The 23058-nt window shown below is 34.4% G+C and overlaps 1 protein-coding gene across 1 annotated transcript; it reads right to left on the reverse strand.

Annotated features, from left to right (window-relative positions):
- Positions 1–8: 8 nt before the first annotated feature.
- On the reverse strand, positions 9–21167 carry LOC136782713 (guanylate cyclase 32E). The gene is made up of 23 exons (XM_066742327.1): positions 21084–21167; positions 11762–11965; positions 10925–11122; positions 8139–8261; positions 7861–8056; positions 6904–6981; positions 6218–6462; positions 5920–6065; positions 5303–5441; positions 4996–5086; positions 4714–4919; positions 4245–4427; positions 3875–3979; positions 3710–3781; positions 3149–3314; positions 2839–3046; positions 2593–2727; positions 2174–2286; positions 1933–2084; positions 1751–1849; positions 1464–1608; positions 956–1054; positions 9–778 (listed from the first exon to the last, which is right to left on the reverse strand). The coding sequence occupies exons 2-23, from the start codon at positions 11948–11950 to the stop codon at positions 9–11; spliced, it is 3858 nt and encodes a 1285-aa protein (XP_066598424.1). The 5' UTR covers positions 11951–11965; positions 21084–21167.
- Positions 21168–23058: the final 1891 nt, after the last annotated feature.

A 23058-nucleotide genomic window follows, 5' to 3' on the forward strand; every position in this document is an offset into this window, starting at 1 on the left:
TGGACCAATCAATCGAGTGGATAAGAAATTAATAGGGCGGTAGCAGCGTCCCATCCGTCGATTTCCTCGCTAGATTGAGCAGACCTTTTCTGTGCATTTAACACCGCAGCACTGTGCCTGGGACTGCTCGGAGCGGACCTGCAACTAACTTGTAACATCCCAGGCGTTTTAATCGACGAATTTCTATTCCCCTTCAAGGAGAAGCACTCGTGTTCCATAAAATGATTGGCAAACGTGGACAGATCCTTTTCCATTCCAATGTTGGACTCGAGCTCCATGGGAACCAGTGAACTCGGTGATTCGTCGCACAATTTCTCGACGCAAGGACAAGAATTACTGGACGACCTCCAGTTCTCCATGCAGGACACTCCGGTGCACGTTACTTTCGGTTTGCAAGGACTGCTATCGACTATCGCCTCCAATTGATTCCCCACCCTCGAGCTCTTCTGGTCCAATTGATCCGAACTGGCGAACCTCAGACGCTTCGGTGATTCGCTGGAGCATCTTGTGAATTTCGACCTTGCAAGAGATTTGTTCTTCAGAGAGCTCCGTGGCACGAGGGGATCGCCAGTGCTCGATCGTTTGTTTCTGCAACCATTTCTTCTATCAGCCCTCTCCTTATTACGTTTACTCCTCAGAATTGGATCCTCGCCTATCAACCAGTGAGTCAATCTCTCCCCCTTTCCTTTCATCGATACCACTCCTCGTTCTATCAGGGTGAATCCCCCCAACTCGTCCAGTAATTGTTTTGTTTCGCTGCTGCAGTGTATCCTCAGTGCTGTGCGAAATTAAATTTATGTTTTATATATTTTATCTTCGGTTGTGTGCAATGTAATATTTACGAAAATGTTTGGATTTTGTTTAAGGTTTATTAATTGTTTAATTAAATATTTGGTACTTTGATTTTCCGTTAAGAAGATATTGGAATTTTAAGGTAATTGAATAATATAGTTACGTAAGCCAGTTGATTCCATTCTGCTTGCTGTGTTTACAGTGTCTCCAAATAAACAGTACCTTGGCATTTTTAGTCCAACAACACCAGCACAAACAGGTCCTATGAATAGAAGAATTTGTGAAATTAGAAGAAAATTGTCCAACGTGTAACAATTATTTTAAAATAAATCAAACTATAGAAACGATGAGTAGGTGTTGAACATTGAAAAAAAGTTTAAAGAAATAATCGAATTCTGTTATTCAACTATTCTTATATTTGATTTAAAAGAAGGTCGATAATTTGAGAAAAATGATGAAAATTAATAGAAAAAAATAATTAACTCGCTAGTGAACTGTAAAGTTACGACATAAGCACAATTATAATAAATTCTACAATTGTTAATTAAAGTAAATTTTTCAATCATTTTCCAGGCTTGCACTCTCTAAATTAACAATGCCTCATTAGCATAGATTTGAGTTTTAAAAGGGAAAGTGAAAAGTTTATAGGAAAATTGAATCTTTCTTTTTACCTGAGTGTATTCCAATGCGGAGCTGCAATTTATCCAATGGTCGATGGCGAATGGTGAATTGTTTAATGGCGTTTAAGAGGCACAGTGACATACTAGCGATTTCTCCAGCGTGCTGAATACCATTTCGTATTGGTAGTCCACTCACCTATACGAAAGCGTAAAACACTCGAGATCCAAATCAAACAAATCTGTATAGATCCTCCACTCGAGATCGTTTAACGATTTCACAAATTCCCCTATCTTTAATTGCTACTACTTAATCTCTTCGTTATTTTCACAATACTCACCACCATATAAGCGTCCCCGATAGTTTCTACTTTGTAAACATCGTAATTCTCTATTGTCGAATCGAAGCAGGTGTACAGGTCGTTCAGGAAGTCGACCACCTGAACAAAACAATATGCAACTTTCTTCGTGTAATATTTTACATGATTTTGCATAAATCAGATATTTTTTACAGATTTTTTACCTGCAGCGGAGTGCTTTCAGCTGACATTGAAGTAAAGCCAACAATATCGCTAAAATAAATCGTTACAGAGTCAAAACTCTCTGCTTCCACTTTGTGTCCACGCTTCAGTTGCTCCGCAACGTAACGCGGAAGCATTTCGTACAGCAGAGCGTCTAATGGAGAGAAAATTATTATTATTATGTTTATATAAAATTTATTTAAACTCTTTATAGATTTCATTGGTATTTGTTTTTCTTCGTACCTGTTTTCTTCTTCTCTTCGATCAATAGATCAGTTCTCTCGTCGACCAGCACTTCAAGATTATTGGCGTACTTTTCCATCATTGCCATCATGTTGTCAAATATGTTAGGCTTCCTGGATAACACACGAGAGAATTAACGATATAAAACTAGCTCGATTATTAACCTTCTAATTAACCCTTTCTATACTGTACACCTAATTATTCGTTCTGAGAAACTCATTGACAGTGTCGATGAACTTTAGTATATACGAATTAAATTCTGTTGTTATAAACATATTTTTTATAAATGTTTTTCCAATAATAAAATTCATAGTTTATAAATTACAGCAGGGCACTGCTAAGAATTTTCACTAAAGAGTAAAATAGATAACTTTGAATAAATTTAAGAAAATCATAATAAGTTAATATTTAATACGTACATTCCTTTTCTCAGAGGCCTGAGCTTATTTCTGACGATTTTAAAATCAGGTCGATGTTCAGGTTCCTCTGCCCAGCATTCTATCAAGCATTCACGTACAAAATCGAACGTGTTCTCCAGTTGGTCCAATGGTGGTCTGAGATAATTTAAAGGAAACAAAAGTTGAAGTTAAAAGGTTCGAAATTCCAGTGTGTATTTAATTAAAGAGCAGGGCCCTAAGAGGTACAAGGTGAGTGGGAGTTTATACCTATAAGGTGGCTTTTCTGGCTCCTTCGAGATGACCTTTTTTAGTATTTCAGGTGCTGATAGCTCTGTAATTCCAAATGGACCATGACGACCTTGCAATTCGTAAAGGACTATTGCAAAAGAGTACACGTCAGCTCTTTGATAATCTCTGGGGGTTGGATCGTCGATTCTGGTGGATCTCAGTAATTCTGGTGCTCGGTAGAGTAATCCTACAGTGTACAACGAACACAGGAGGTTTATATAACACTTCATTTGGCACTAATTAAAAAATGTACACTCTCGTTATACACGAAAGTCTTGCAATTAACTACCTTGATATTTTTTTAAAACATCACAAGGCTCGCATTCGGCATCCCTCTTAAATTCGTGCAGACCAAAATCGGCGAGTTTGACGACCCATCGTGAATCCACAAGGCAATTCGACGTGCTCAGCGATCCATGAAATTTTATGACGGACTCGTGAAGGTATATCATTCCCTGGAAACAGTTAAAACGTTAAAACACATGCCATAAAATATATTATGTTGTGGATGTAAGAAACATGGTTTATATTTTTTTTAAACAATTGGTGAAATTAATTAATAAAAACTGTGACTCGAGATTAAACATTTTCCAAGTTTACGTGTTTCTGTTATTTTTTTTTAATCTTCAAATTTGCGTTAGGCTTCTTGCTCGGGAGTGGCGAAAGATAATTCTTTCCTTTACGGTTTTTATATACGATATTATCATAAAAGTTCTTCGTCATTTTCATGGCTCGTGAATATTTTGCGTTTCTCCTCAGAATCGTTCCAATGCAACGGAGAACATTTAGCTTTTAGCACTCATTGCAATTTTAATGTCCGCAGAATATTCTATTCTTAACTTTTACTCACTCTGATTATATCCCCTACCAACGATGCCATAAACATATTATCCAGTTTCATATCTTCATTTTCCAATATATCCTGAAAATTTAGTCATAATCATGATTCAATTTTTCGTATAAATAAATATATATATATATATATAATTATTTTTTGTGCAATAAGTTTGAATACCTTGAGACTCCCACGTGCACAGTACTCAACGACGATGCAAATATTTGGTGGATCTGTGCAAGCACCGATAAAAGCGTTGAGATTGTCGTGTCGCAAATCTCTCATCTGGAAAAGTTTATTTAACAATAATTAATACGTACGTGACATTAATAAAAAAGTTAAGCTTGTTAAAACGTCCAAAATCATGAATGCAAGGAGACTCGTGTTTCCATAACTATAATAGATATCAAAATTTTTATTTACCATTGTTTAAGCCTCTTGTTGTTTAAATTCAGATTTGATATCTATAATAGTTATGAAGATAATAATAATTTTTTTTTTACGTGCTTTCTTTAAAAACTTTTAAGCGACAAATTAATTTATGCCTTACTATTTTCAATTCCTTCTTCATTTCACGAGTGATCTCGATAGATTTTTTCCTGACTTTTTTGATGGCAAAAATTCGACCTCTATAGATACCAATTTGTGTATAAATCATGGAGTAGCGAAAATCAGCATCTGGATTAGAACTCAAAGACACTTGGCTCGTTCTTACGATAGGTTGGGTGGTCGTCTGCTGACAATGAGGAAAAACAAATTTATGTTGTAATCGTTGTGAGCTCATTTAACTTTACGACAGTCGTCATCCCCGAATAATGACTGATGTTAAAAATTTTGCTGAAAAGCATGGCTGCAGCGAGGTGAAAATAGATTCTCATGAGTCAGCTATACGAGTTGAATGGGACTATTCAAGGTAATGTTAATGTTTGTGTAATATTATAAGACTCGAATGACTCTAATAAGATTTCTTGTTCAAGAGTCCTCTTGAAGATTTTAAAGGCACATTGGTTGATTATTACCTTGGAATTATTACACTTGACCACATCGGTAACTCCTGTAATTTCTTCTTTGGCTTCCTTAATTTGAATATCCTTGTAATTGACTTTCCACAATAACGAGTCGAGCTCTTGCTCATATTTCCAGTTTCTGTATAAAACTAATGATACTATTGTTACTATAAGTAGCAAAGCTCCAGCTATTCCTCCAACTATTTCTCCAGTGTAAGCTGCAAAAAATTAAACAGTCCAAAGATTGAAATAGCAAAATTATTTTATTAATTATGAATTATATAATGTACGTACAATTGCATTTCTCTTCCTTGTAACCACAATAAGGTTCTGGAATTGGAGGACCTTGACCCACCCATTGAATATCTCGAGTTAAATGGAGCTTCTGAAAAAATCACTCTATTTTAATTAATTATAAGATCATCAAAGAAATTAATGAATTATAATAAAATTCCTCTTGGAAGTAGACAGAAGAGAATTATCTTCGCGATTACTATAATTATCAATTACAAAAACTGACAACAATAAGATTCGAGTTAAGAATGAAATTAACAAATTGAAAAAAATAATAAACTAATTATTTAAAGGGTTGATAACATACTGGTAAATTAGTATTCTTCTCTTTGCCAATAAAATATGCTATAGGGTAGAGTCCAGGACCCTTGGTGGTCTGAGTATCCAGTGCAATCAGTGTGTAATTTCCCTCAGCATCACCATTCTCGTCCATATATACCATATAACTAGAGGGACCAACAAAACGGTCGGTTTAACCAAATTATATACCATAAAGACTTCTACGCAACATGAAATACACAAAACCTAAATTCTCTTTATCAAATTACAGCTGCAAAATTCTCCTGACTTATTTTCAATTCGACTCTCATTCACGTTGAAATAATTACATCGATCATCAAACTATTCTCCAGTTTTGCAATTGCACACAAACGAAGTTTGTTTATTCAACAATAATTCATGATTCTAATTGAACTACGAGAGCCAATACCTAAGTGAGCAAATTCCACAAGAAGATAAATCGTTTTGCCTCTGGCTTAGTCGACCTCGTTCAGCTATGCAAATGGTAATTACTGCAGAATCGAAACGTGCTACCATAATTCAAGTGAGAGCGAAAAAAGCCTTTATACGATTTCTCTATAGCATGCGTTTGATAAAATTATGCCTCGGTTAAATTCCACCTGGCAATTATCTTTCTCAACGTACCCCATGGCACTACGATAGTGAACACCATGAAGTGCAGCGACCATTTCTTTCCCATTTCGAGGATCACGATTTTCATCCAGTGCTTGCAGCAACGATTTTTCATAAAGATGAACTGCATCGTACAGGTATGCTGTTTCCGGGACGATCTGCCTTAGGAAATAAAATGAATAAATTAATAAAGCTTATACATATATTTTTTGTACTATATAAATATGGAATTTGTAAAGTTTCAATTGAATAAATTATTGCACAGTTGTGTTGCATAGTTTTTGAGAAAGAGTAAAGTATCCTTAGTCACCTGAACGAATCCTCCAACGTTGGCGAGTGGATTGGGGAAATTAAAGGGTGGTCTTTGTCTGTAGTCGTTGATAAGCTCAGTGAAATTTTCAAAATTGATCGGAGCAGAGGCCACGATGCTGAAGTAGCTTCGATAAGCTTTCAGAAGGGACAAATCTGTTTGTTCCTGCCACAAACCCCGTAGATACTTGTCTGGTTGTTTTTCATCGTACTGTTCGAGGTCCACTCCAACCACCCAATACTCCCCTGCAAACATGCACCCCTCATTACTGGCCAATCGTCTCTCACATAATAGCTGTAATTGATTTTAGTACATAATACAGTCAAATGCAAAAGTTTTCTCTTTGTTAGTAGTTACACGAAACGACATCCAACATCACACAAGAAGCCAAATCTGCAAATTTTATGGCTCGAATCTCCTCATCTGTGTCACCTACAAATCATCTATCATAGCTCGAAAGATTGACATTTATATCCAAGTGATTTATTTAGTTATAATATATTTTGTTAAATTTTTTATTATACTAAATGATTGGATCGAATATTTGTTCAGACTGAATTAGTGTTTAAGTATAATTGTATGATAAACAATTAATTGAAACAATTATTTCAACATCCACTATAGATTATTTCTAATAACGCTACACTCTGATATATGTACCTGATTATTTTACAGCAGATTTATACCTTTTTCCAAGAGCTTTCTTTTGTCCAGTGCCTGCAATAGTCCTATGTGTTCATAGTAATTGCCTAGAATCACATAAACTGAAACAGACGAGTTTGAAATTTTGTAAAACAACAAAGATTTTTTTTTATACTGCTAATATTGCATTAAGACAAATTTTTAAATGAAGCTCATGGGATTTTCATGAATTTTGTTGATTAAATTATTTCTTCTTGTACAAAATATTAATTCTATACTGAAAAAATTTCACGCCTCCATGGGGCAAGATCCCTAAGTCGAAATAAACAAATTTATGGGTACCCTGAGAGTGCTGAAAATAGATTTGAGAATGCGGGAATAACGGTGCAAGACACGCTTTGCGCAAAGCTAAATACGTAAATGAAACTATTTTTAGAAGCAGGAAAAGTAAAGTAAGTGACACTCGTGCTACCTTCATAGTCAACGGAAACAATGATCTATGACTATTCGTAATACCTACACACAGTTTAGCAAGAGTAGCATTTTCTAACTGTTATGCGGGCTACATCTTCCCCGACCCTTTCCCTTTTCAACTTTTACAAAGAAAATCGAGCTCCTAAATGCGGGTGGTCTATTTTTATTAATCGGTTTCTAAATCGGCAAACCGAAAAATCTGGAGGTGGTTTGCACGTGTGGGTCAGGGACCTCAGAAAAACGAAAATGTAACGTTTAATATTCTCTCATAAATATATAGTGATTCTCTTAAACACAGCAAATTGCACAATTTTTTTATTCCACATTTAAAAGCAAAGCAGATACCAATTATTCCATTTGAAACGTAAAATTAAATTGATTTAATGAAAGAACACGAAATTTACCAGGTGAACACTTTTAATATCGAAAAAATTATTTTAATCCTTCAGCACTATCGTTTCTGGGAATCTCATTGTTAGCTCATGTATATATTAGGCATATCGGTGCAATAAAATTTTGTTACTCACTTCGAGTCTCTCGATAAGTCTCCTTCACATGCTCGTGAAATGGATTGTTAGTATATGTCACGTGATAAGGTTCTTCCCAGCATCGCAGAAAATTTACAGTCACCCCTGCAGCTCGAAATGATGATAAAATGGTACTAGCTACCGTGGACATTTTGTTGAACTCGAATTTAGTCGAATTCATGTACATGAACGTTACCTAAATTTTGCAAAATATTCAAGTCGAAATTTCCTTCGTTATAATTTTTTTTTAGATTCGCCTTAAAAAAAATATTATTTACCTTCGTCCAATTAAATGCCAACAGAACGGAAACCACAGATTTTGATATCTGCGTGTCGGGTGGTCGTGTTCTGGCAAAGGTCGCGAATTCTTTCTTATCGGACGTCTCGCGATGGGTGCAAAACTGAAACAGACGAACGAGTTGAAAAGTTAACGAACTTTTATAATTAAAATTTATCCAGCTCATTAGCACTTTCATTTACGCGTAGTTAAAATGTTTAGTCGATGTATTTTATTCGTGAGGACTGTGCAATTTAATTATTTGTACTAGAAGTAGCATTGAAACTTGCTTGAGCGTTCAAAGCTCGAATTATTATGGTGATGAAGCACCGAAAGCTTCGAGTAATTAATAGAGCGTTATAGAACGTCAGTCGTGAATTAATTTCAGTCTTACCCTAAATCATTACCCCCTCCCTCTGTCTTGAAAAATGTGTACACGAATAAAATGTAATTTACAAGAATCTTCTATCGTTAATTTTCTAATATTGTAAAATAAAAAATTTTAACACAGTTTTTTATTTTTTCGTTTTTCTTATTTTTAGATTTTTTTACCTTAAATTTCTTTTAATCCAAGCTTTATCGACTCAACGATGGATCGTAATTCCTTCTATTCTTTGTTTTATATTTTTCAGCTCAGTTGGTATAAAATTTATTTCGCAGATGAGAAATACTCGTCACGTCAGCGTGAAATTCAATTTGTTCAGGAGATGAAAAAATACTTTTCCAATGCTTTTCTTTAAATTAACTTCGAAACGTTTATTTCTTTGAATTCGATTGCGCCAGCCAAACGGCCCGTAAAAACTCCTGACTCAAGGGTAATGTATATTTCCTGATAATCCTAGGTATCTCCTGCGAGAAAATCGTTTAACGGTTTGGATAATTCTTGATAACTTCGGAAGAATCTGTCTTTCCCGGGTAATTTCATTTAAAGGATTATTTTTATCCACAAATTTCCCTGCATAAATTCCACACATATACCCCAAACTTTTAAACCTCAATTTTTATTTTGTGTGTAATATTCGTAAAGTAAAAGTTATATAAACTTGCTTTTAATAATGCAAAATAATTTATTATATACAATGGACAGGTGACACAATCCTGATAATAAGTATTTCAATTACAATAAGTTTTAGTATGGCACCAATGTATTAGTCATTTTTGTTTTCTACAGGCTATTCATGTTTTTTGTAAGGTATAATTGTTAAGTGGTGCTTTGTAGTTAAATAAAAATTATAACAACAGCCATAAATTACAAAGTTCTTTAAAAACAACGTTTCAATTTTACAAAATGTTTTTATGATGCTTGAAACGTTGTATATGAGGAATTCTACGAGTTTTCATGCAAAATAATTCATTACAATATACAGGCGGCACAATCCTGATAATAAATATTTCAATTAACATATGTTTTAGTAGAGCACACTAATGTATTAGTCATTTTTGTTTTTTACAGACTATTCATGTTTTTTGTAAGGTATAATTGTTAAGTGGTGCTTTGTAGTTAAATAAAAATTTATAACAACAGCCATGAATTACAAAGTTCTCCAAAATCAATGTTTCAATTTTACAAAATATTTTTATGATGCCTGGGACGTCGTATATGAGGAAATCGACGAGATTTCAGAGAAAACGAAGATTCTGATCGATGGGAACGGTTGAATTCTGGCGTTTGATCAAAAATTCGATCGATAGACGATATCATCCTTAGGATTTTGCAAAGTGAATCGCGTTAAAAGCTTGGTAGCCTCGACAGGAGACTTTGGTATTCTTGGGCGCATGGGGAATAATTTATTTGGCCGATTGGACGAAGTCGAGGGGAGTTAAGCCACGCATTGCAACGTCGGATCACGTCTAAAGAAGCGAAAAGCGATCGGTGAGTATATGTAGTACCATTCGTCTCACAATTTTCCAGAATCCAATGTGACTGGAACAAAGTATAGTTTCCTCTTAAAATGCTTCACAAAATTTACGCTAAAATATTCTATACATTTTCCAATTATCTTTATTTTTTTATCGATTTTCAAATAAAATTTAATAGAACAATATATTTCTTGTATATCGAAGTAGGAAAAGTATTGTCTACAACCCAGTATGTCTGAAAGAAAGCATAATTTCTTCTAAAGATCTTTCACAAGACTCGATAAAATTATTGCAATTTATTTTATTAATTTTGCACATGGATAAAAATTGGTGCTAAAATATTCCATAAATCATCGAATTACTCTTTCGGTTGTTTTTGGGTCGCCTTGGTAATCAAACGTGAAAGGAAAAATATTTGCTGTATATCGATGTATGGAAAAGAAAGAATAGTAGGGGTGGCATCTCGCTAACGTAATACAATTCCTAAGCAGGACAGTCGTTTGGCCAAAGAGTCTCTAAAAATCTGACCATATCCTGCGAACATACTGGGGATATCCGGTGGAATGGTGTAACAAATCCATTCGACTTTTCGAATAGAGGAAACTTTTTGTCAAAATTGGTACGATGCATTTGGGTATTGAAAGAATTTAGTGGATGGAAATATGTCTGAAATTATTATGGTATCTTTTCAGTACATTAATAATAATAATAATATTCATACGTTTTTATGATTTGGAACTTGTTTATATATTCAGTTTAATTTCAAGACGTCATTTAAAGGGGTGGGGGTGTAAATATTGCATTATACATTTTTTAAGAATTCTACACAATATATAAAGACGTTTCTATGATTCGCCATTTTTATAAGTTTTGATTTTAAGTTGAAAAGATTAATTTATTGGTGAAGGGCCAAGTATTGGATCTTACATAAGATATCATTGGTAGATTGAACGCAGTTGCCATCCGTCCCTCGTGGACACAGGTTTCTTGCGGGCCAATATAAGCACTGATATTCCTCGTCCAGAGATCGGCGGTCATCAAAATGCTGGTCTCCTCCTCGCCATAAGTTTCCGCTACCACAAAATCCAGCTTGTGACCACGTCTGCCCAGCTCGCCCGCGTTTACCTTTATAAAACGAGAAAGTGGAGAAGGCGCTTAATGAAAAATAAGCCGCTACAACGTGAAACGCACTCGAGAGATATGCGTAAAATCCTCTGACAAATTGAACCACTCAACCTTCGGTTTAGCGCTCGTTGCGCAAGGAATATGATATATATAATAAAAAAAAGTGATTGATAACTGTGAACGCCAGTCGATAAAAAAATTCCCAAGGGAATTTTGTAGAAAACCAAATAATTGTTGTACGATGATTTATAACATTATTTTAAATAAATTTAAGACGAAGTGCAAGGTTCTTTAGGATATAGTATACAGGGTGTGTATACTTTAATTGACCACAGAGTACATACATATAATTATTTATTTTTCCCAATTTTAAAAGATATCAATTTTTTTATATAATATTTTGTAATAGTTTCTAAAACACCCCTTGCAAAAATCATATTTTTTAATTATAGAGATAAATTAATTTTTACGTCCACACCCTAGAGAAAATTAAAAAGTATACGTTTTGTACAATAAATATTTGTGCCAAGAATGAATAGATTTAACGAGCTTCAGGCTTTAATTGCGGTTAACAGAATGAAGCCAAATACAATTGTAGGGGGGGGGGGGGGGGGGTAGTAAATGGATGGAGACGATTACCTCTTCCACTGCGAGGGTGATAGCGCCGGATATCCGGGAGCCTGGGCGTTGATACTCCAAGTCGCCTGGACGTCGTTTCGAGCCGGTGATGTAGCCAAGGGTAAAGGTTTCCGCATGGACACCCCTGTTGAGCAAAGCGTGGATCGCTGTCAGTAGGAGACACGCCCTTTCCACGTTTGCCAGTAGCATGCCCAGATAAAGAACCTTCGATAAATTTCATACACGATCATTGACTAATGTTCCTTAATCCATCGAATCACCCCCACCCCCTTAAAGATAAAATAATAGTTTATGCGAATATTTCAAATTATTCTATCAATCATTATAGTTGTATTTATTAGTGTATTAAATAATTATTGAATTTTAATAAAGAATTATTTCCTTTTGCAAAAAGCTGTTCGAGAGGAAACACTGAATTACCCTCACCCATTAAAATATAATATAATAGTTTGTGTGAATAATTCAAATTATTCTGCCCATCTTTATGGTAATATTGATTAGTTTTAATACAGAATTATTTCCTCCTGCAAAAAACTATTCAAAACGTAATATTGAATTACCTCTATCTACTAAAACACGATAAAATATTTTATGTGAATATATTTCAATTTATTTTATCCATTATTATAGTACGCGATACATATTAATCGATTAAACGATTATTGAATTTTAGTCACGAGATATTTCCTCGTGCAAAGATCTTCTTGGACAGATAACGCAGCTATATACCATAGTCTCTCGACGTTTCACGAGATTTCACGCGCTAAGCACGAACTCCTTGCCTGTATAGTTGCAAGGTAATGGACGAAACTGGTAAGCTCTACGGGATTGCAATAAACACCATCAATCTCCCATGGTGTGTGCTACTTCCTTCTCCCTTCCTACCCCCCCCCCCCCCCCTCCCCCTCTCGATAACTATCAAAGTACACTTCCTATAAGAATATATATAACATATACTATATTTATACATAGTAAATAATACGAACGTTCATTCGATCAAAAATCGTGTGTCAGGTGTGTTTGTAAAATTAATTCCAACTCGCTTTAATCCTCTGATTCTCAACATCATAATAAATAAATTTGCATCTTTCAATTTAAACGATTAACAAAAATCTCTGACAAATTTCCTGTAAAATTTGTGTTTTTCACCAATTTAAGAACAAAACTGTCATTCTTCAGTAATTTATCCTTCAGAGCGTTGGAAAAAAAGGAAGGAGAAAAATGTATGTGGTACTCCAGTAAATAATTGGGCTATAAAGAAAAGATGGTCATAAATCCTTATGGGTGAGTGAAGCGAGCTAATTAATTTTCTTCGTGGGCAATCCGCGCGCCATATCTGGTCGAGCGAATCAAAACATTGCGGTCAATTTCAAAAGATCTCTAGGAACGACGTCGTGGGAGATAATAAATGTTCCTAGAAATAATACACAAGTCGCACCGCATCGCCAGATGGAAGTGCAGGATAAATCAAGCTTACGGCCAGCCCCAAATCTCTTTCCTTGCCTAAATTTAATTGCGATGCTTATCGAGTCTTTTGAATATCGCGCGTCGCTTTATGGCATTTTCGATCAGGAAAAGCTTTCTTCCTGGACATTATTAATAGCACACTGCCGTATTCCCTGCTTTAATAATATGTTCGAGAGGTCGTTGGACAGCGTTTTAAAAATATGCGTGGACTATTGCGTAACGAAGCTGTTTACTACAAATTTTATAGGAAAATATTTAGCTGCGTTGGAATTGGTCTTGAAAATTTTCATATCAACATTGTTTGAACATAACAGACATTTATTTTAATTTAATAACTTTTGTCCAACCCAACCTTTTCGCAACATTGAATTTTTGCTGGTTTCAGAATTTCTCAGTGAATATGATTATTATTTATATACGTCTGGGCACTGTTCTCCACTGTCTTATCGAATCCGACAGGGACAGTTTTTTTCTCATCAAAGAAGAGCGCACTGAGTGGCTTGACAGCTTTCGTAAAGTTCGAATTCATTGACCCGATTACAAATTATGAGAGGTGCAAGAAAAGCCGTAAGATCAGAAGAGAAACTGGGCATCCTGCCAATAACTTACGTAGTGCGTACGTCGGTTTTAACATAAAGCTCACGGTTTTCTTCAATATTTTGAGGAACAAACGTCGTTTGATCTGTCACGATGTTGCACAAAAGCAAACACTATTATTTCCTATATAGTTGTATACCTACGATGACTGTGTTGATACGAATAAATTTATTCCTTTCTGCAACTCCTATACAATTATTTTCCTTCTGCTTCAATCGATTGTGAATAATTTTTAGAAAATATAATAATTTGCAGTGAAAAGTGAGTCAACATTAATTTTTTTATTTGCATTAATTTTTCAACATTAATTAGGCGTGGAAAAAGACTAAGGGAATAAGGTAAACTCGATGAGTCAGTTGGCGAAGGTGAATCGATGCACGGGGATCCGTGAATGGTGCTTTTCTCGGACTTCTATCTTCAGGATAGAATGGTCAAGAAAGGTTACATATGCACGTTGGCAATTATCACGCAGCTTAGAAGGCAATTTGTGGTGGAAATGCACGATATATGCTTGCACACATTGACTCGAGTTGTGTGTGTGTGTGTGTGTGTGTCCACGACGATCCAAAGTCAACAAGATCAATCTTAAGCCTATCCATCTTGCCTGTTATACGTGATTCATGATATCCTTAACTGCTAATCTTCTTATTCTCCTTAAAATCACAGAGAAAGATACGCTCATCCATCAATAATAATATGACAGTATATATAGCAAATATTTTTATTAACCTATCAGTAATAATTAATAGTAGCAATTAAAGACTTAATTCGGGTCATTAACATAGATCTGGACTTTTCTTTTTCCTTCTCTTTTCACTATGAAACCAGAATGACATTCTGGGTTAAATCTCCCGTGACACTTTATCAGACACGTATAACCTTTAAACACCTTTATATATATATCTGATGCAAAGGTAGGATTAGAGGCTCTAAAAAATGATGCAGAACTTTAAGGAATTTCTAGAAATTTTATTAAAAATACCAGAAGTTAATTATTATTTTGTTTATTCAGTTTTTTATTTGTACTTTTTATGATGAATTCGAGTAGCATTGAAATAATAAATTATAGATAAAGAGAGAGACTATAGAATTCTTATCGTAGTTTAATTATATTCAAGCTGAAGAAAGAAATAGACGTAGGTAATGGAGGATAATATTTCGTACGTGCTGGCATTATTGGTTGGCAGTGGAGTTACGATCATTCTACCTGACTGGAATCATTTTGTCTCGATGACGTTTATCAACAATCTGTTACAAAGTCACAACGCAATGTAATGATTAAAACATGACTATATTTCGGCACGATATCCTGCGGTATTGTGAGGAGATTTTTTTTCTGTCCAGCAAAACGATAAACGAGAGTGCATTTTTCTCGTTTCTCGCTGTTTCCAGGCGGATTCGTGAAAGGCGTATCGAGATCGAGGTTGTAATTCAACGATGCTGAAAGACTGCTAAGGTAAACTTGTAGCATCCTGAACAATCAGTCTCTACTTACTCTTACTCTACCATGACACTATTAAAGCATTTTTTTCCCACTGCTAGTTTGAATAAACTAGTCGAGAAAAGCATGTTTCACCATCTACTTTTTAACAAGGACTGTTTACACAATTATTACAAGTACAATCCAGAGTTAGATATTTTACATTTCGAGTCGTTTACAAGAGTCAAGAAGATTACGTAACTCGAGTTAAATGCCTCGATCTTATTTTTAAAATTAATTAATAAAAAGAATTGAGAGGATGGTTTCGCTTGATTCTTAATTAGCAAAAGAGAACTTTTTGCCTACTGCTAGTTTGACTAAACTAGTAGAGATAAGCACGTTTCGTCACCTACTTTTTAACAAGGACTGTTTACACAATTATTACAAGTACAATCTAGAGTTTATATTTTTTATATTTTAAATCGTTTGAATGAGTCAAGAGTATGACGTAACTCTTATTAATTGCCTCGATTCTATTTTTAAGATTAATATTACTGAAAAAATTCTTCACGAGAATCAGAAAATCTGTTTTTGTATTATTTAAAAGTTAAAAAAAAAAATAAAAGAGAATATAGGCGTGGTGAGAGGATTTTGATGAAAATTTCTCAGGAAAAGTGGACGAGCAATTCATACGAGAAGCTTGGCGAAGCGAGTGATTATCTTGATTAAAATGATTTTGTTGAAAAAAATAAAAATACGAAGCGTATCTTACGGTGAAACGGAGAGAATCATGGCCGGATTAGTCAGATCCAATTAGCGTTCACAATGTTCGCGCGTCAACGGTGCCCCGTAACCGCTGTCAAAATGTCACGCGTTCTCTTATTTCGTAAGAAAAAAATATAAATCGCCATAAAATCTCAAGCACGATGTCCTCGGGCCAAGTTTCTCTGATCCGCCGAACCCTTCGTTGTAATATATGGCTAAACCTTCCTGCTTTATATCAATATTACATCCAGTATTCGTTTCATTTCCTCCAAGGATAGATCGTACAGTTGAAAAAAAATTATTGCAAACCGAATAGAAAATTTTTTTAATTCTACAATTTATTATCAATATTTTCTACGTTTTACAGAGAATAATATATGGCTAAATCTTCCTGATTTATATCAATATTACATCCAGCATTCCTTTCATTTCCTCCAAAGACAGATCGTATACAGTTTAGAAAAATTATTACAAACCGAGTAGACAATTTTAAAAATTGGTAAAATTTATTATCATTATATTTTACATTTTACAGAGGACTAATTTTATTTCAGCATTTATCATAGTTACTCTTAATTAATTGCAATTTAATCATGATGTAATCTTTAATTGCTTTATGAAATAATTACTATTATAATTATTTATTTTCTAATAAAGTGCGATTCTCTACGAAATGCATTTATGAAAAAGCTTAAGAAGATTATTCGAAAATTCGTGTTTAACTAAAGGAAAGGAAATACTATTACGTGGAATAATAAAGTCAAGATCATCCAGCATGAATTTATGTATTTTTCTCAGGGTGGAAAAATTCAAATTAGGGTTCGCAGGAATTTACAATTCCTGTGGGAAGTTACAGGGTAGGACGTGTGGTTTGTTGGTATATGTACCTATATATAGGTGAGCAGTCTTGGCCAGACAATATAGAATATCGCTGAACTGGTATCAGACCAGTATTCAAATCGTGCATTTCCGCTCGTTCCAAGATAAATTTAGCGCACTATCACACCTTCGTATTGTGAATAAATAACCTTATCAGACATTCCGCTGTATAACTATATACACAAAGTTACCTCAGTTACCTAATTTTCCTGCAGAACCAAGATTAAACCTATAATTAACAACTGCTCGTAATTTCTATATTAACATTATTATAAATAATTGAAGAGTCTGCATATATTAGAAATAATTGCTTTATTGTTAAAAAGAAACAATCGTTGGCTAATCGAATTAATCGTGATTTAAATTTTAAACTTTCTCTTTCAATTATCATAGATATTCAGCTATTCGTTGAGTATCCCCAATTTTGTCTTGGATCGGTTTAAAGTTTTGCTGTTTTTTCCAGAAATTTTTCAATTTGGTTGAATGTCGACACGAGGGACGTATCTGGTTGAAATCGTCCAGGGGAAGAATAAAATTTCGTAGGCAAACTGAGATAGCATACATTTTTGCCCCCGATGAAATAGCTTGACGAGGTGGGTCGACATATGTAGAAAATATTGGCTCAACTAAACGTACAAGCACACACGAATATTGATATTCTTGCAATACTATTATTCTTACGTTGCAGCTAGATGAAATCTGAGAGATTTTCTCATGACAAACTTTGGTAATACATTTTTCAAATACGTTGGCATTTTTTATGGACTCCTATATGCTAGCTTGGTACTATTTTACGAAGTTCTATGGTCACGAAAGCCAATTTATTTTTCCTCCAAAGAAAATCATGTACGATATATAATATATATAGTAATATTTACATGATATTTTATAAAGTTTATATTCGTGACGAATTTTTTGTCCATCTATAATCATTACAAGAAAAATGAATAATTTTTACTTATTGAACCTTTTATGACATTAATTCAAGTGTCTTTCATTGTAAAAAATATTCCCAATGTAATTCTTACTTTTAAAATTGATTCATAGAAGAATTATGTCATTGTAACTAAACTTTGTATAAATTTAGCAAAGAGATTTGACTATATAGATAACATTATTATTACATTCCCAATGGGAACATCTCATCAATCAGAAAATTAACCCACGAGCACGAATCATTTTTGGGTCCATTATTCTTCGTTGACGCAATCTTGGAGCAAGGCGTGCCTAAGATTCTCTATGAAACGTCAGCTGACACAAATTCAGGATCACCTTTCTCGAAACGATCGAGTCATGCTTGAACCTTGTCGTAAATGAAAGTTGTGCAAATTCCCCATGATTAATCATTCATATTTCTGCGTCACTCTCCGTATTTTTCATTGTGCTAATTTGGCTCCTCAAACCTTTCATTATATACCCAAAACCGCACGAATCGTGTGAAATTAATAGGTATTGCAAATTAGTATCAATATTTTTTAATTAATAAGCAGCTAATTATTTCTCTTTGTGCAATATTATAATTGAATCTAATTAATATAAAATAGCCTACAATTATGGGAATTATCAAGATATCGATATACATATTTTTCGAGAGTGCTTTCGTTATTGCGAAACAAAATTTTTGAAGTTTATTGTTTCGGTGAAATAATAATTTAAAATGTTAACGCGATATTAAAGCATTTGTTCGAACAGTAATTATTGATTGGAAGATCATTGACCGTGGTGTTATGCACATTTAATTTCTTTATTGACTAATCAATGTATATAAGTTTAGCTCCTATGAGAGTAATTCGATAATTTTCATTATTGACCCTTCCTACGATACAATTATAGTGGTTTAATTTAAAAAATTGTTATAAAGTAGATTAGTGCAACGTAGGAAGCTAATATCTTCTATTTACATGCTAATAGCATTTTTAAAGTGGAATGGTCAATTTATAATTCTACGGTTCGTATGATATTAATAGCTATTCACTGCGAACTTATAATGTAAAATAATATGGCCGTTAGCATGTAATAGCTTTATACAGTTTGCATTTCTCGTATATGATGCCATTAAGCGAGCATTAAGGCAATTTTAAAATGAGATTCGTTCTTGGCATTTTGTTTCGAGCCAATTGCGACGTGCTGCTCTCAGTGGGGGAACGATAAATTAATTATTTCTTTCATTTTGATCCAATAAAAATTCACAAAAAGTATATACGAAAATTAGCATCCAAGCTCTGAAGTTGGCCACTTGGGAGAAAACTTCACTGTACTCAAACCAGCTTCATTTAAAATTTAATCTAAAATAGTCGAGCGAATGAATATACTTAAGTTTTATTCGGTAAATCTAATACTTTTCTAACGATTTGTGAGTTCATTTTAAAACTATAAAAAATAGAGTGTTATTTTGGGAATAAAGTGTTTTATTTTCAAAAAATTGCATTTTGATGTAAATAGCAATTGACGAGGTAGCTGTAACGGATGTGGAATAATAAATTGATTTCCTATTATGCTACATTTTCTGTTATTCTTGAAAAAGGAATAAGAAATCGAGCGATTTGTCGCGAGTAAACACGAGCCAACAGAGAGTTAATATCGAGGAAGTTGCGAATTGGAAAGACAGGATCGAGCATTGATGACAGTCGACGTTTTCTCTAAAAGTTTCACGATTGGCAGTCCCTTATTTTCCTTCCCCTCTCAATCACCCTCTTGGTATTCAGCGTTCGAGAGATAAGTTTTCCTTGCCAATGCTTTTCCTATGTAATGTATTTCAGCCAAGAATCTTATCTATAATTGTTCAAATGTTTTTCTAACGATCATCCCTCTTTCTCAATTTATAAACATTTTCACGAACGATAATTGGTTTTTTATTTTTTACTTATCATGAGATACTGTTGATGACCTTGAAGAAAATTTAGATTAAGAAAAATGTATAAAAAACTAAACGAAAGACTAGTTTTTGGATTAAATAAATTTCATTCTTGAAAAGAGTTGAAAGAGACGATTTTAGACTGTGAATGCAATTCTCGTACGAACTTCCAAGACTCCTACGTAATTTATTAGTCGAAGGATGCATAGTTTAAATTTATTACCCTCCTGGATGGCCGAGCTTTAAAAACTTTGATACCTGTGATATATTTGAAAACTTATTTTTAATATTAATTCAATCAAGATTATGATTCATCGAAATTTATTTCTAAAAAAATTCCACCAATATTTTTCAATACTCATCCAATTAAATACATTTTAAATTCTTTTTACAGTTTAATCGTAGAACAATAAGCTTCGTGAAAAATTTGCATAAAAATAAACTTTACCTTCGAATAATTAATCAAAGAAAATTCTAATACAAATTTTGTTTAAATATCAAAGTACGCGTGTTGACTATGAATGGAACGATTACTACACGGACGATTGGTTTTTAACAGGCGGTAAATCAAGTCTCGGGGTTTTCGTAGCTAATTAACAACTCTGCGTGCGAGGGAAATGGTGGGGGTAGTTAAAAAACAGGCGATATATTATTGTAGCGCGACGTCGACGGTCAAGTACCGTTAAAAAAACGTATCGTTGTCTCCCCTTTCATAGATTTCTCCTCCATCATTATTCTTCATGCGCGTCTTTTTTTAATTCCACGTTACAAATTTCACAACCACGCGTATAGAAAGCGTCTGTCGAAATAGTCCCGTTTTGTATTATAGCGTTGACATTCCGCCTTCGGCTTAATTAGGAAAAACGAGCCGTCATGGGGTCAATTAAAAATTATTATTATTATTCGAACAGAAAATTTATCAAGCAACGATTCGATTGTTGCATTGATAAAACAATCCATCAGAAAAAATTGCAGCAGAAAAATGGAAAATATTGATCGATTAATCGATACTTCAATACATTCACATAAACACTATTGTAATCATAAAACGAACAAATTTTGATAACCAAATTGAGGTTGTATACGAATGTTTATAAATAAATAAAACCTGAGTTTAATTATCAACTAATTAACATTTTAAATTGCTCTTTTTAATGAATTCCTAAATTTAATCTATGAACATTTTCACTATATACAAAACAAAATATTTATGGTAAAAAGTGGTGAAAAACTTCTCATGCTACTCAAATTCCCGCAAGGTTTTAGAAAATTTAAGAAAGTGAAATTAAAATTGGTCGATTAATTACTAGAATTTTTTAAATGTAAAAACAGTTATATACCTCGCCGTTTGCCGTGTCTCTCGTAACAAAGTTGGAGTTTTTTGGTTAAATATCGAAGGGACCGTGTGTTCTGGCTTGTTGGCGATGGAGATCGATGATCTTTCGATAGATTCGTTGGATTTGTCGCGCCGCCGAGAACGGAGCGACACGAATGAACGACACGACAGTGATCGCGAGCGCGCGCGGTCAGACTCAGACTGACTGAGTAGACTCACTTCTCTCATTCTCTGTATTCGCCGCCCTGCACACGTACTCCTCTCTCTCTCTCTCTCTCTCTCTCTCTCTCCTTCCCTCTCGCACCAGCAAAACCCACCCCCACCAACTCGTAATCCCATTCACAGAGTGCGCGCGTTTCACACTGTAACTAGAAAATCTCCCGCCAAATTTTCCAAACCTTCCTGGATTATAAATAATCGTTGTTATTATCCATCCATTAACCCCATTGCTTCTGGAAATAAGTTAACCGAGGTTAAAAATAATGCAGCCTTGAAAAGCTCTTATTGTGAATTTTGTGGTTCTATTAATTAACCAAGGTTGAGTTTTTTGTAATTATAATTAATTAGTGTTATTAACCATCTATCGATCCCATAGATTTTCGAAATAATTTAACAGTGTTTAAAAAGAATGCAGCATTCAAAAATCCTATTGTGAATTTTGCAGTTCTATTAATTAATCAAATTTGATTCTTTTACTCAACAATAATAGAATAAACTCGGGAAAATTAACATTTTAATACAATTTTCTTCTCGACGATCAAGAGTTTTCCCAGACGTTAATTGCTTGATTCAAGCTTCTTGCTGCTTCCCTATTATTGATAACCCGGAAGCTTAACCGGGGTGTATTTCATTTGACAAAGTTTCAAGAAGCTTAGTAGAACTCGAGAGTTATCAACGCGTCCCAGTCGCTGTAGTATTTATTACTCGTTTCTAGACAACTGCGCAGCTCTCTCATTACCTTTGTTTTCCTAAAAAATATAATGTAAAAAATGTAATTGATGCATCGTTGCAAAAAATTTCGATAATTTACGAACTGATTACCTGAAAATGTTATAAAAATTCTCTAAAGATAAAATACAATTTGAAGGAGTGATCCTAGAGTCTTTTCTTCCACTCACTCTCAATTCTGCTATGACACTCTACTATATACATATATATTTATACAAGGAGAGGATTTTCAGGCTCGAATAAACGAGCAGGTGTCCCTATACCCAGGCGTTGGTAGATAAATCTTCATATCGGAGTGTATACTCTCTCGAGTAGCGAAGTTCCTCTTGTATCCGAATTTGTATCCTGAAAAATGGTGAACTGGTGCCACGTCACGCCTCTCGTCCCTCTTGTCAAATTTCGACAAATAACATTTGACGCCCTTCAACAAACTGACAAATCTCCCATTCACCGTGAAATCCACTGACAGAAGACCAAAACATGTGCAAAGTATCACAGGGATGACAAAGAAGAGGCCAAAAATTGTCTGAATTTTTCCAACAAAATTCTATTAAAAAAGTATAATCTTTTATTATTATCAACAGTCATATAACGTACCAATACAATAAATATATTCCTGCATCTAAAATAATAAAGCAAGCAATCATATTCCGTTCAATTGACCATTTACTATATATACATACACACGAGACGGTTCTCCAATATCGTTGAGTTTTTACGAGGATCTTTTAAACCGCATTTATAGTTTTTATTGCTGTCTGGGGTAATTCGATGATGGCACTAAATGTGTAAGGAGTTTTTATTTTTGTTGAGAGGGGAAGGAGGGGGGGCAGTAAAAGAAGGGGGGGGGGGGGTAAGAGAGAAAGAGAGAGAGAGACCCGTCTGATTATACGCATTACGCAAGTGTGTAAGAACGCGAGGAGCCCGTACGTGACTCGCTTCCGAGAGAGAGAGAGAGAGAGAGAGAGAGAGAGATTGGACAGCGCGCGGAAGGAGAGACAAATCGCATTGATTGAGAAGGTTGCGATTCC

The sequence above is a fragment of the Prorops nasuta genome, unplaced genomic scaffold (genome assembly GCF_024137725.1).
Source record: "Prorops nasuta isolate Cenicafe-Biocafe unplaced genomic scaffold, Cenicafe_Pnas_1.2 PNAS00030, whole genome shotgun sequence".
In the NCBI taxonomy this organism is placed as follows: Eukaryota; Metazoa; Arthropoda; class Insecta; order Hymenoptera; family Bethylidae; genus Prorops; species Prorops nasuta.